This window comes from Chenopodium album, chromosome 7 (assembly GCF_948465745.1).
Source record: "Chenopodium album chromosome 7, dcCheAlbu1.1, whole genome shotgun sequence".
Classification (NCBI taxonomy): Eukaryota; Viridiplantae; Streptophyta; class Magnoliopsida; order Caryophyllales; family Amaranthaceae; genus Chenopodium; species Chenopodium album.
This window is the reverse complement of record NC_137840.1, coordinates 40,755,252-40,767,985: the sequence shown is the minus strand read 5'-3', so window position 1 is coordinate 40,767,985 and position 12,734 is coordinate 40,755,252. Positions and strand designations below refer to the sequence as shown.

Sequence of the window (12,734 nt, the reverse complement as noted above, 5' to 3'; positions counted from 1 at the left end):
TTAATCCATAGTCTCATGATTGCTTGATTTATTTCTCTCATACTTGCCAAAGTCTATTATTGAGATTGGTTTTCTATGTTTGGATGGCCATGAGCGCCTTATTGAGTTGACTTTTGGTATATGTAATTTTGATTGATCATGCTTTCATCTTGCACAATTGTATATGCATTCTTGAGTATTGTTGGTTTTGTGAATATTTGTGTGTATAGTGTCTTTCCATGGCATTCAAGGCAAGTTTCAAAATGTTTTGTTTTAAACTTGGACATAATTGGGCTTTAGCACCTAGAATACCCTCTTTGCTAGTTGTTAGAGGTTTTCGTGCACTTGAATGTCGAGGTTGGTTCACGCATATAACATTGCCAAGGTAGTAGAACTTAAGGGCTATGAGACCTTAGCTCACTTGGTTTGCGGTAAGATGGTTGTCGCTCTCTAGCTAGTTGAAGCTTTAAAGGTGATTTTTGCTACTCCACTACCGTCATTTTTGTGAGGATGTATCTATTTTGTTCTAGCCTTCTACATTTCTTGCATGTGTGGCATTTGGATCCTTGGCATTGCTAGCTTATATCGAGAATTTGGCTTAATCTACCCAAGATCGAGACCGAACCAACCTAGGGGAAGACGAAGGCAATTAGGATTTTTGTTTTGTTTTATTATTTTCTATTCTTTTATTTTTCTTTTGCATTTGCTCATTTAGTAACCCAATTTGAGCCATTTTCCCTTCATTGGCATAACCGCATTACAAACCAATGGACCTTTGCTTTATTTTTCACCTTTATTAGTTTTTGTGAAGCATTCTTGGGACTTGATTTGTATTTTTGGTTAATGAAAGTGAGAAAAAGAATGAAAAAGAAGTGAAAAACTCAAATTTTGGTACTTGTGGTTATTTTTGTCATGTTGAATGGATTGAGTAAATGAGAAGAAAATAAAGGAAATGAAAGAAAAAGCCGCTCAAAGTTAATAGAGGCGAGAGCAAAGAATAAAAAGAAATGAAAAAAAAAAGAGAAGAAAATATTGAGAAAATACAAAAAATTTTGTTGTTTGGTTGAAAAAGAATAAGCTTGGGGGAGGAGTTGCTAGAATTTTTTATTTGAAAGTTGGTAGTTTATTGAAATTGAATTGAGGAATGATCAACCTTGATTCACTTCTAAGTTTACCACCAATTTCAAAATTTATTTCCACACCCTTTACCCTAGCCTAAACGTTTCAACCCTTTTAAGACCTTTTGACCTTAGTGAGGTTTAGTTACTACCGATGGAGGGTAATCAAGCCAAGCCTATTGAGAGAGCTATCAATGCCAAGATGTCGGGTAGCCTAAATGTTTTTCATTGATTATTTCTTCCGATTCCTTCGAGGAATCTCGAGATATCACCTTAAAAGTGGATGCAAAACTAGTGAGGATGCGGAAGTTTGGTTGGAGATAAGGAGGAGTGTAAGTCCCTCTAAGTTCTCTACCCTTTGCATGCTTTATGTGTGCATCAACCTTAGCTATTTTTTTGCTTGGCTACCTTTAATGTCTAGAAAGGACTGTATTCTTGTGCATTTAGCCCATTGTTTGTGTTTGGTTTGAAATATCAAAACTCGAGTTTTCTTGATTTCACCTTTGCCTTGAATGTTATGTGTTGCCAAGAGTTGTGGGTTAAACCTCTTAGAAAACCCTCACGAGAGCGTACTCGTCCTCTTTGGCGACATAGGGGTTTAAAGGGCTTGATGCATACGCTAAATGCATCCGTGATTCCTACAACAGTGAGTTAGTGTACATTCTTTCTCTTTGTTTCTTTTTTGTTTCCTTTGCTTTCAATAATTCCATCTTGTTCTCTTTTGCCTTAGCTTTGCTCGAGGACGAGCAAAGGTTTAGCTTGGGGGAATTTGATGAGTGACATTTATGTCACTCTTAGGAAGTATTTTTAGAGTCATTTTCCCGTTTATTTTATCCTATTTTCCCTTTCTTTCTCTTTAATTCTCTTAATAACATTTCTTGTTTATTTTGGTAATTTTGTCGTGTTTTAGTTCTTTTCGTAGTTTTTAGTTTATTTTCGTATTTTATTTGCTTTTGATTTGTTATTTTTCGTTCTTTATTTTTCCTTGAAAGTTTTCTAGTTTACTTTTATTTATTTTAATTAGTTTTGAGTCTATTTTATTTCACTTTCTTTACTTGTATAGTTTTATTTAATTTTTATTAGTTTAGTGTTATTTATCTTATTTTATTTTACTTTTTTTACCTTTTGTTTTATTTTATTTTATTTTATCTCTTAGTAATACCCTCGTGTTTTTGGTGTTCAAGTTGATGCTCGATTTTCAAGTCCAAATCAGGTTCAAGGTCCGAGGAACCATCGGGATTTTCAAGAGGAGGAAGCTAAGCTCAAGTGAAGCTAGAGGAAGCATAATTCAGAAGAGGTTCGGCCGAACCTCCTGATGGTGTGGCCGAACCAAGGTGTGGCCGAACCTGCTCAGTGGTTCGGCCGAACGTTGAGGCAGGGGCAAGATAAAAATTGGCAGTTTTGCAGAAGTGGCCGAACCACAGGAGTTCGACCAGACCAGGATCAGGGAGGTTCGACCGAACCTACCCATGGTTCGGCCGAACGTACCATGTAGTCCGGCTGAACCTACCCTGTAGTCCGGCCGAACCTTCCCATTTGTTTGGTCAGACCTCTCCTTTTATCAGCTGGCTCTGTACGGACTATATAAGGCCCATCTTAAAACCAATTCAAGAACTATCTATTCTACTCTCTAATTAGTTTTAGTTTTAGGTTAGGTTAAGGTTAGTCTTCATTGGTAGAGAGAGAAAGTGAGGTTTTCTTCATTAATAAACTTGGATTTTGAAGAAGGAGCTTGTTCAATCCTTTGTAGATCTGCATCTTCAATTAATGAGCAATTTCTTACTCTTTCTCTTTACCTTTGTTTTTTATTTTGTTTATTTGCTTTTATTTTTCTTCTTTGCTTATTAATCATGTTGATGCTTATTGATTTGATGATTGATATTATTTTCAACATGATTTGTGAGTAGTCATCTAGCCAAGGGTGTGGGGATGGTGTAGTTGCTAATTGTTCATGCTTTTAATGTTAAGGTTATGTTAATGGTGATTAAAGTCTTTGCATGCTTGATATTCTTTGGTCTTTCTTGCAAGTGCACATTGTTAGTTGATCAAAGATGAGTCCTTACTAACAAGTAACGGAAGTTGACTTAGTTGAGATTCATTACTATCGATTGTTATTTAATAGTACCTCCTAGTATATGGTTCTAATGTGGAAACATAGAGGCTATGTTAGGAGAAGCCTATTGACCCCGGAAGGCGGCTAGATTGGACCCTTTACTTCGATATTCATGCATGCTTAGTTTACCATTTCTTTGCTTCCGTGTTATTGCATGATCAAGTGACATCTTCACCTACCCATTTCCCTTGGTGCCTTAATGTTTTATTTCTTGTTTTAGCATTTTTAGACTTTAGTTTATTTATCCCCTATTCCGGACTAGCTTAATTGTCGATAACATTTGGTGGTGTTTACCGTTCTCTGTGGTTCGACCCCTATGCTTTCCTTATACTCGTATTAGGTTTGTTTAGGTTGTATAAATTGTATTTGATCTAGGGATAGACAATTTACGACGCGTTTATTCACTTGTCACTTTTTAGAGTTGAAAATTATTTTTGACCCTGAAAAGCGTCGCAAATACACGCATAGTATGAATATTAGTTGATGTTCCTTACCTAGTGTCGAGGGTTAAGCGTCGAAAAAGCACTCGTTTTGTAGTAGTGAACATTGAAAGATGAGTGGAATTCACAACATAGCATTCCTTATAAATAGCAAAATCATGGCTTTAGGATTCTTTGCTTGAGTAAGAGTTACCACTAGTAAGTGAAAACCCTTAAACTCAAGAGTTGGAAAAGGTATCACATTTATTTAAAGCCTTTGAACTCAATTACTCGGGTTTTATTGGTCGGGTCTTGCTAATTCCAAGAAATTTGACCTTGTCGGTATTCGTTGGTGCAGGTGGATCAACATTGGAGGCTTTGTGTTTTCGAAGCTAGCTTTCAAGTAAGAGCCCAAGCGGTTGGGCGAAGCACGCTCCAAAGGTAATCGTTTTATCTTTATCGTGTTGTTAAGGTAATTATGTTTAAGGTTTTACTTATTGCGAGTGCGGTCTTGTTTTTGGGTTTGTTTCCGTGGTGGGTCATACTCACCAAACCCCAACAGTGTCACGACACCCATCCACGTGACACGGTGCACAGGCATATGACTTGTACGCTCTTTGAAGCTATCAGGAAATATTCCTGACATCTTTGACCAAGTTTGAACGATTTTCTGCAACTTTTGGACAATTATTTTCTCACCGAAAATTCATGGAAAATTCTAACTGATATTTATGTGGTACCTAAATTACCATTTTTCCCCTAGTAAGCATCAAAATCACATTGTCGATATTTTAAGCACCTAACATGATCGGATAGTCGACTTGAAGGAGATAACCATCTACAACCCACGTTTGGGGACAAGCGAATCAATTAAAGCCCACGTTTGGGGAAAATCAAACCACCATCACATCCTAGTGCAAGGTTCTTGATACATAGAGACTTGAAATCTCATAATTAAACAAGTTTTTCCTTAAGCATGGAAAATTGTCTGTCGTTGCCGCCTCTCACAACGAAGAAGTCAACGATTATATCATCTATCGACTTTCCTCAAGCATGGAAAGTATCTCAATCGGTGGATTTCTTCAAGCATAAAAAGCCGCCAAATTCATTTTTCGACTATCCTCAAGCATGGAAAGTATTATCGGTGGATTTCTTTAAGCATAGAAAACCGCCAAGTTCATCTGCCGACTTTCCTCAAGCATGGAAAGTAATATCTGGTGGATTTCTTCAAGCATAGAAAACCGTCAAATTCATCTGACGACTTTCCTCAAGCATGAAAAGTATTATCGGGGGATTCTTCAAGCATAGAGAACCACCAAAGTCATTTGTCGACTTTCCTCAAGCATGGAATGTATTATCCGGTGAATTTTTTTCAACCATAGAAAGCCGCCAAATTTATTTGTCGACTTTCCTTAAGCATGGAAAGTATTATCTGGTGGATTTCTTCAACCTTAGAAAGCCGCCAAATTTATATGTCGACTTTCCTCAAGCATGGAAAGTATCATCCGGTAGATTTCTTCAAGCTTAGAAAGCTACCAAACTCATTTGTCGAATTTCCTCAGGCATGGAAAGTATCTCAACGAAACGTCATTTGGTGGATTCCTTAAAGCATAGAAAGCTACCAAACTCATTTGTCACCGATACACTAGTGTCAGATACGCATTCTATCCCTTTAATCTTTTATCTGTAGAACTAACATTTTTCTACAATTATTAATGTATATAGAGTGATTTAGGATCGCAGAACGTCTTAAATCATTTTTCGTCCCTATCGACTACTTTGACTATCATTTTTGAAACAGATGTTTATCTACAAACTCAGTCAAAGTGGGGGCTTTTGTAAACACCTAAAAATATCTCCCTAAAACCAAACCCGATGATGAACAACCCATCATCGCCATCATTGGTCGGGTTGAGTATTTAATCCCGGGAGTGCTTAAAATTCAAATTATAACAAATTAAGCTCATAAAATAGTCAACGGATCATTCCTAATGTTTAGTCAAAGCATATTCCAATTTTTATTTTGGCCCAAACCTTTATTGTTTTATCCCAATTAATAAAAATACTACTTCTGTTTCTTTTTAGTTGAGACATATTCCGTTTTAGAATTTTTTTTAGTTGATATGTGTAGGCGTCGCTCAAAGTGCACCTACGTAAAAAGCATGTGTGAATATGTTTGGCACTCATAGGAAGTGGGAATTGACATTACGATTAGGGACAACGATTAGGGATAAATAAAGTAGGGAGCCGCCAACAAGTTTTTAAGGAACTTGTAAACCGTTCACGGATCATAAAAGGCAACCACGATAAAGGGACAACGAAGGAAACAACGATTGACCCGTGAAGGTTACACCCCATTCATAATCCATGAGATTACTAACTCCATATGGTTCGGAACCACGAAAGGAGGATCGGGGATAGTGGTACGAAGTGAGTCATGGAGTCACATTCGCCCACATTGGCCTCTACTCGATTCTTATATTCAAAAGCAATTTAATCACAATTCCAACAACATAAAATCGTTAGAAAAATAATAAAAACAAAAGGAGCATGACTCTTACTTTGATTCTATTTGTTTGCAACTACAAAATAATAAACGAGTTAGTAACTTCAAGGAAATAATAAAACAATAATTAAATTAAATTAAATAAAGTAAAGTTGATTTTGGGGCCAAACCCTCAAACAATTCTACCTTTCACGCCTTGGCTTAAAGACAGAACCACGAGTAAAGTATGGACTCCTTTGAGTGCTTGAAGAAGGAATTTTGAAGTGAAAAGGGTAGGCTAGTGTTTAGGCTAAAGCATAGAAGAGAGAAAATAAAATAAGAGAATTACTCGGTGCCCCGTACATCAGAAATGAGGGGGTATTTATAGGGAAAATGTGCTGAGCGAACACACGGAACCCTAAAATGATAAAAACCCTAAAAAAGTATCCCGTGACACGGGAAGACCCACCGTCAGACGGCACACTTTCCCGTGTCACGGTACATTTTTGGTGTGACGCGGGAAATTTTTAGAAAACGGGATAGAAAACGCGTTAAAGGTTTACGCGGAAAAGACACAAAATGTCCCGTGTCACGGCAGACTTCCCGTGTCACGGGAAATCCCACCGTCAGACGGGAAAGATTCCCGTGACACGGTAGGTACCTGCCGTGGCGCGGGAAATTCCAGCCCGTTTTTCCATCTAAATACATTTTTAACCCTAATTTCCTTCGGCATTTTAAGTGCCGATTGATAATTTCGAGCCTTTTCTGACTTATTATTATTTGGGCTAAAATAAGAAAATAATTAAATAAAAATAAATCAAAGGTTTGGCTAAAAATAAATAATAAAACAATAAAATAAAAAAGGTTTGGGCTAAAATTAAATAATAAGTTTGGGCTGAAATAAAAACTATGCTTTTACCAAACATCAAGGTTAATCCATGGACTGTTCAAAAATACGATTTTTTAAGCACTCTCGGGATTAAATACTGAACCCGACCAGTAGTGGCGGTGAAAGGTTGTTCATCATCGGGTTTGGTTTTGGGGAGACATTTTTAGGTGTCTACAGAAGCCCCCACTTTGACTGAGTTTGTAGAAACGTCAATTTCGAAAACGATAGTCAAAGTAGCCGATAGGGACGAAGAATGATTTAAGACGTTCTGCGATCCTAAATCACTCTGTATACGCCAATACCTGCAAAAAATGTTAGTTCTAAAGATAAAAGGGTAAAGGGATAGAATAAGTATCTGGCACCAGTGTATTGGTGACAAACGAATTTGGCAGCTTCCTAAGCTTGAAGGAATCCACCGAGTGACATTTGTTGAAACACTTTCCATGCTTGAGGAAAGCGGACTGAAGAGTTTGGTACCTTTCTAAGCATGAAGAAAGCTACCGGATAATACTTTCCATGCTTGAGGAAAGCCGACGAACGAATTTGGTGTCATTCTATGCTTGAAGAAGTCCACTGATAATGCCTTCCATGCTTGAGGAAAGCCGACTTGGCGGTTTTCTATACTTGAAGAAAAATCCACCGATAACGCTTTCCATGCATGAGGAAAGCCGACTTGGCGGTTTTCTATACTTCAAGAAAAATCCACCGATAACGCTTTCCAAGCCTAAGGAAAGCCGACTTGGCGGTTTTCTATACTTGAAGAAAAATCCACCGATAACGATTTCCATGCTTGAGGAAAGCCGACGATTAAAACTCTGAAAAGTTGCTCGAGGTTTGACTTTTATTGACTTTCTCTCTTCTCTCTCTTCTTCATGGTTCTTCATTTTTGATTGGTTTTCTTCATCAAATCTGGATATCAATGGCGAAGAAGAAGAAGAAAGCTATTTCTACACCTCAAGTAGCGCAACAAAAGACTGCTCATGAAGTTGTTGGTTCGATTTTGCAAAATTTGGGAATTTTAAGCACCCCTTTCGTTCCTAGCCCGATTCAAGAGGGGGGATGAACTGCTTACTCTGGCGCCGGCATTAGTTCAGACGGCTTGTGGTGTTATTTCTGGTGCTCCATTGGATGCTGAAGCTACTTTTGTTGCTGAAGCTTCTGCTAGGCCGAGTCAGTCCAATGGAACAGTACCTAGGGTTTTTGGGTTTACTGTTCCATTGGATGCTGGTGGATCTGGGTACGGTGGTTAGCCAGGGTGTTCAGTTCATCATTCCTCACCCTCTCTGGCGCATAATGTGCATAAAGTTAATGAAGATCGAGCTGCTTCTCTTTCTGCCTTGGAGTTGAACTCGCGCAATTCTGATGAAAACCGTGCTGCTTCTTCCCCTGTTCTGGAGCACAATGTGACTCGAGCTTCATCTTTTACTGGGAAATTGGATGCAAAAGGGGCTACATTATCCTTTGTTGCTCCGAAAGTGCAAGATGGAAAACTAATTGCCGAGCTACAGGCAGCCGAGCTTGAGGAAGGTAATCGAAAATGGGCTAATGCTATTGTTTTTTAAGTGGTTGGCTTTTATCCTACTATTGCTGTTGTTCTTCGTTTCTTTGCTCAACAATGGAATGATATGCAAAAACCAGATGTGTATTGGCATGATGATGGGTACTTTATTATCAATATGTGTTCTAGTGATGATAGAGATACTATACTTTGTTCTGGTCCTCATATGTTCTTTGGAAAGCCTGCAATAGTGAAGCCTTGGTGCCCCAATTTTGATTTTCATGCTGAAATTCTTAGAACTATTCCTCTTTGGGTTAAATTCCCTAATCTCCCACTTAATTGTTGGGAATCTCACACTCTTAGCCGCCTTGGTAGTTTACTTGGAGTGCCAATTTGTGCTGATGAGTGTACTACTAGACAGCTTAGAGTGTCTTTTGCTAGGGTTCTGATTGAAATTGATGTTACAAAGCCTATGCCAACCTCCGTGTGGGTTGAGAGTCCTTCGAAGGAATTATTGGAGATCAGGGTGGTGTATGAGTGGGCTCCTTCTTTTTGCTCTAAGTGTAACAAGATTGGTCATGATTACTCTGTTAAGCCTCCTTTGTTTAAGCAGGCTTCTAAGCAACCGGCTCCTGTTCCTCCTAAGCAAAAGCAAGTTTGGGCTCCTAAGCCTACCCATGTTCTTGCTTCTACTGCTGCTGTTGATGTTGGTGTTTCTGTTCATGGTCAATCTATTATTACTCCACAGGTTCATACCTCTAAGAATTCAGATGAGGGGTGGAGAATAGTAGGGAGGAAGACAAAAAGGCAGCAAACTAGAGTTCATCAGCCTGCTTCTACCTCTAATGCCTTTGTTGCTTTATTTGCAAATGAAATGGATGGTGCAGGTGGTTTCACTATAAATCCAAGCGGGGGTGAGGTCAATCCCCCTTTGGTGTCATGATTTACTCTGTTTGGAATGTCAGGGGCCTAAATGACCCTGGCAAAGTTGCCTCTGTAAGGAGGTTGCTTCACTCTCATTCAGTTGATGTTGTTGGATTGCTTGAAACAAAAATCAAATTGAAAAATGTTCTCACTTATCAGAGGAAGTTTGGCTCTTCTTGGCTTTGGTTGTGTAATTATGATCATTCTCCCAAAGGGAGGATTTGGCTTGGTTGGAATGTGGATATAGTAACTTTTAATGTCTTGAAGATTCATGAACAGTTCATTCATTGTACTGTTTCTTCTAAGGATCTCTCTACTAAAATTTATCTCACTGTTGTCTATGGTCTTCACTCCATTCATGATAGGCTTTCTTTGTGGGAGGGGCTCAGAAGCATCTCTATCCAACATTCTCCTTGGCTTTGTGTTGGTGACTATAACTCTGTTCTTCATGCTTCTGATAGGCTTCATGGTGCTGATGTTACTGATTATGAGACTAGAGACTTTCAGAATTTGGTTGATGATTTGGACCTCACTGACCTCACTTAACGCTCTCTAGACTTGATAGAACCTTTGGTAATCAAGCTTGGTTAGCTTCTCATGGGCATGTGGAGACAGTCTATCTCCCTCCTTCTTTATCTGATCATAGTCCAGTTTTGTTGGATATTTGCTCTAGCCCTGTTGGGAAAGGTAGACCTTTCCGATTTCTAAATTGTATTGCTGATCACCCTGATTTTCTTGATACTGTTTCGCATGCTTGGGGCTCTGGTAGTTCTGTTTGGCAGAAGCTCAATTCTGTGAAGTCTAGTATCAAATCTCTTACTAGCGAGCAGTTTGGTAACATTAAGGAAAAGATTGACCAGACTAATGTTGAGCTTTCTAGAATTCAAACCTTAATGGCTCAGAACCCTGATGATTTGGATTTATATGCTAAAGAATCTGATGCTATTAAGGTTGTCAAGCACTGGAATGATATTCAGGAAAGCATCTTCAAGCAAAAATCTAGGATTAATTGGGTTAAGCTTGGAGATGGCAATTCTCACTACTTCTTCTTTGTGATGAAGACTAGGAAAGCAAGGAATAGAATTGACTCCATTTTTTATTCTAATCAGGTGTTGCTCAAGGATCCATATGCTATTTCTCATGAAATTATCTCTTTCTATAAGTCTCTTTTAGGGACTCAATCTCCTTGGCTCCCTGCTGTTGACCTTGTTACTATGCGGAGGGGTAAGCAGCTTTAATAATGGGACCTTGCCTAGGCAATGGAATTGCACAACTATCACTTTGGTCCCTAAAGTCCTTTCTGCTTCTCATGTTAAGGATTTTAGACCTATAGCCTGTTGTACTGTGGTCTATAAACTCATTTCTAAGGTCATAACTGCTAGGCTTGCTGTTGTCATTGGTGAGGTGATTGATGATGCTCATGCAGGGTTCATTCCTGGCAAGCACATTGGTGACAATATTCTTCTTGCAATTGAACTGATCAAAGGCTATGAACACAAATTTATCTCTCCCAGGTGTATGGTTAAGGTGGATTTGAAGAAAGCTTATGATTCAGTTGAGTGGGGATTCTTAATCACTGTCATGCAGGAGCTTGGTTTCCCTCAGAGATTTGTTGATTGGATCTGGAATTGTCTTACTTCTGTCTCTTACTCTATTCTTATCAATGGTTTTCCTGCCCCCCCCCCCCTTTGAAGCTAAGAAAGGGTTAAGACAAGGTGACCCTATGTCTCCCTTTCTCTTTGCTATTGGTATGGAATACCTCTCCAGATGCCTTGATGAGCTTAGGTTCTCTCCTGATTTTAACTTTCACCCTAGATGTGAAAAGTTAAACCTAACTCACATGATGTTTGCTGATGACTTATTGATGTTTTCTCGAGCTGACAGTGTTTCTGTTAAGTTTCTCTTCCAAGCCTTCTCGAAATTCTCGGGTGCCTCTGGGCTTTCTGCTAATCTTGATAAAAGTGAAGTCTACTTTGGAGGAGTCTCTGTTGATGTCCAAAAAGAGTTGAGGGAGCTTCTTGGTGTTTCTCAAGGTTCCATTCCTTTTAGGTATCTTGGGGTCCCTCTCTCTTCAAAGAAGCTTACTATTGCTCAATGTAGGCCTTTGGTGGAGAGAGTCACTGCTAGAATCCAAGGGTGGATGGCTAAGCACTTGTCATATGCTGGGAGGCTTCAATTGGTGAAGAGTGTGTTGTTTGGTATCCAGACTTATTGGGCTCAAATTTTTATTCTTCCGAAGAAAATTCTGAAAGAGATGGAGGCTAGGTTCAGGTGCTTTCTTTGGACTGGAACTTCTGCTCCTGCTAAGAAGTCTTCGGTTGCTTGGAATAATGTTTGTCTTCCTAAAGTTTGTGGTGGCTGGAACTTGCTTTCTCTTCCTGAGTGGAATAAAGCAGTTGTCACTAAGTTACTTTGGGATATTGCTCACAAGGCTGATAATCTTTGTGTTATGTGGGACCATATCTACTATTTCAGGCATAAAGATTGTTGGACCACCCCTACCCCTGCTAGATGCTCTTGGTTCTTGAAGAAGATTTTGAGTTGTAGAGATATTGTGAATGATCAAGGGGGATGGGATGGGTTCGTTCAGGGCAACAAGTTGAAAATCAAGAAGCTTTATGCTGCTATTAGGCCTCAAGTGCTTAAAGTTCCTTGGAAGAGAGTTACTTTCCATAACTTAGCAACTCCCAAAAGTGTTTTTATCTTGTGGCTAGCTTTCTGGAATAGGCTTGTCACTAAGGATAGGTTGCTTCAATGGCACATCTCTTGTGATCCAAAGTGTTTCCTATGTCTGAATGGCAATGAAAGTGTTCAACATCTATTTTTTTATTGTGATTTCTCTAGGAAGGTTTGGAGCAAGGTTTTGGGTATCTTACGTGTTTCCAAGCCTGTTCAGCAGTTTAGTGATGAGATCGTTTGGGTGAAGAAAATCTGCAGAAGTTCCAGATTGAAGAATAAAGTGATCCAGGTGGTCTTCACTGAAACAATTTATGGTATTTGGATCCAAAGGAATGCAGTTCTCTTTACTGGTTGCTGCAAATCAGTTGATGCCCTTGTTCGGGATATTGTCTTTCATTTAGTTTGTAGAATCCCGGCGGGAAGCAAATATTTGATTGTTTAGGGCTTGTCTCTAGCTCCTTGTGTTTGCGTTCTGGTTTCTTTTCCGCTTAGATGTTGGGTTCTGATGTTGGGGTTCCCGTTGCTTCTTTTTGTATTGCTTTTTCTTTTCTGCAGGCTGTTTCTTTGTGTTGTATGCTGGTTGCTCTGGTGGTGCTGTGTTTTGGCTGCTGTACACTATTGAGCTGCTGT

At 39.1% G+C, this 12,734-nt stretch overlaps 1 protein-coding gene across 1 annotated transcript; it reads left to right on the top strand.

The window, feature by feature from the left end:
- Positions 1-7,922: 7,922 nt before the first annotated feature.
- On the top strand, positions 7,923-11,117 carry LOC145640189 (uncharacterized). Its single transcript, XM_081691492.1, has 8 exons — positions 7,923-7,995; positions 8,141-8,248; positions 8,309-8,530; positions 8,642-9,249; positions 9,705-9,894; positions 10,008-10,259; positions 10,359-10,649; positions 10,759-11,117. The coding sequence occupies exons 1-8, from the start codon at positions 7,923-7,925 to the stop codon at positions 11,115-11,117; spliced, it is 2,103 nt and encodes a 700-aa protein (XP_081547618.1).
- The last annotated feature ends 1,617 nt before the right edge of the window (positions 11,118-12,734 follow it).

Excerpts from the sequence above, each read along its gene's own strand:
- LOC145640189 (XM_081691492.1), top strand. The coding sequence starts at position 7,923 with ATGGCGAAGAAGAAGAAGAAAGCTATTTCTACACCTCAAGTAGCGCAA. Across the intron at positions 8,249-8,308 it reads TGGTGGATCTGGGTACGGTG|TTAATGAAGATCGAGCTGCT; the intron begins GTTAGCCAGGGT and ends ATGTGCATAAAG. Across the intron at positions 10,650-10,758 it reads CCTTGTTACTATGCGGAGGG|CCTGTTGTACTGTGGTCTAT; the intron begins GTAAGCAGCTTT and ends TTAGACCTATAG.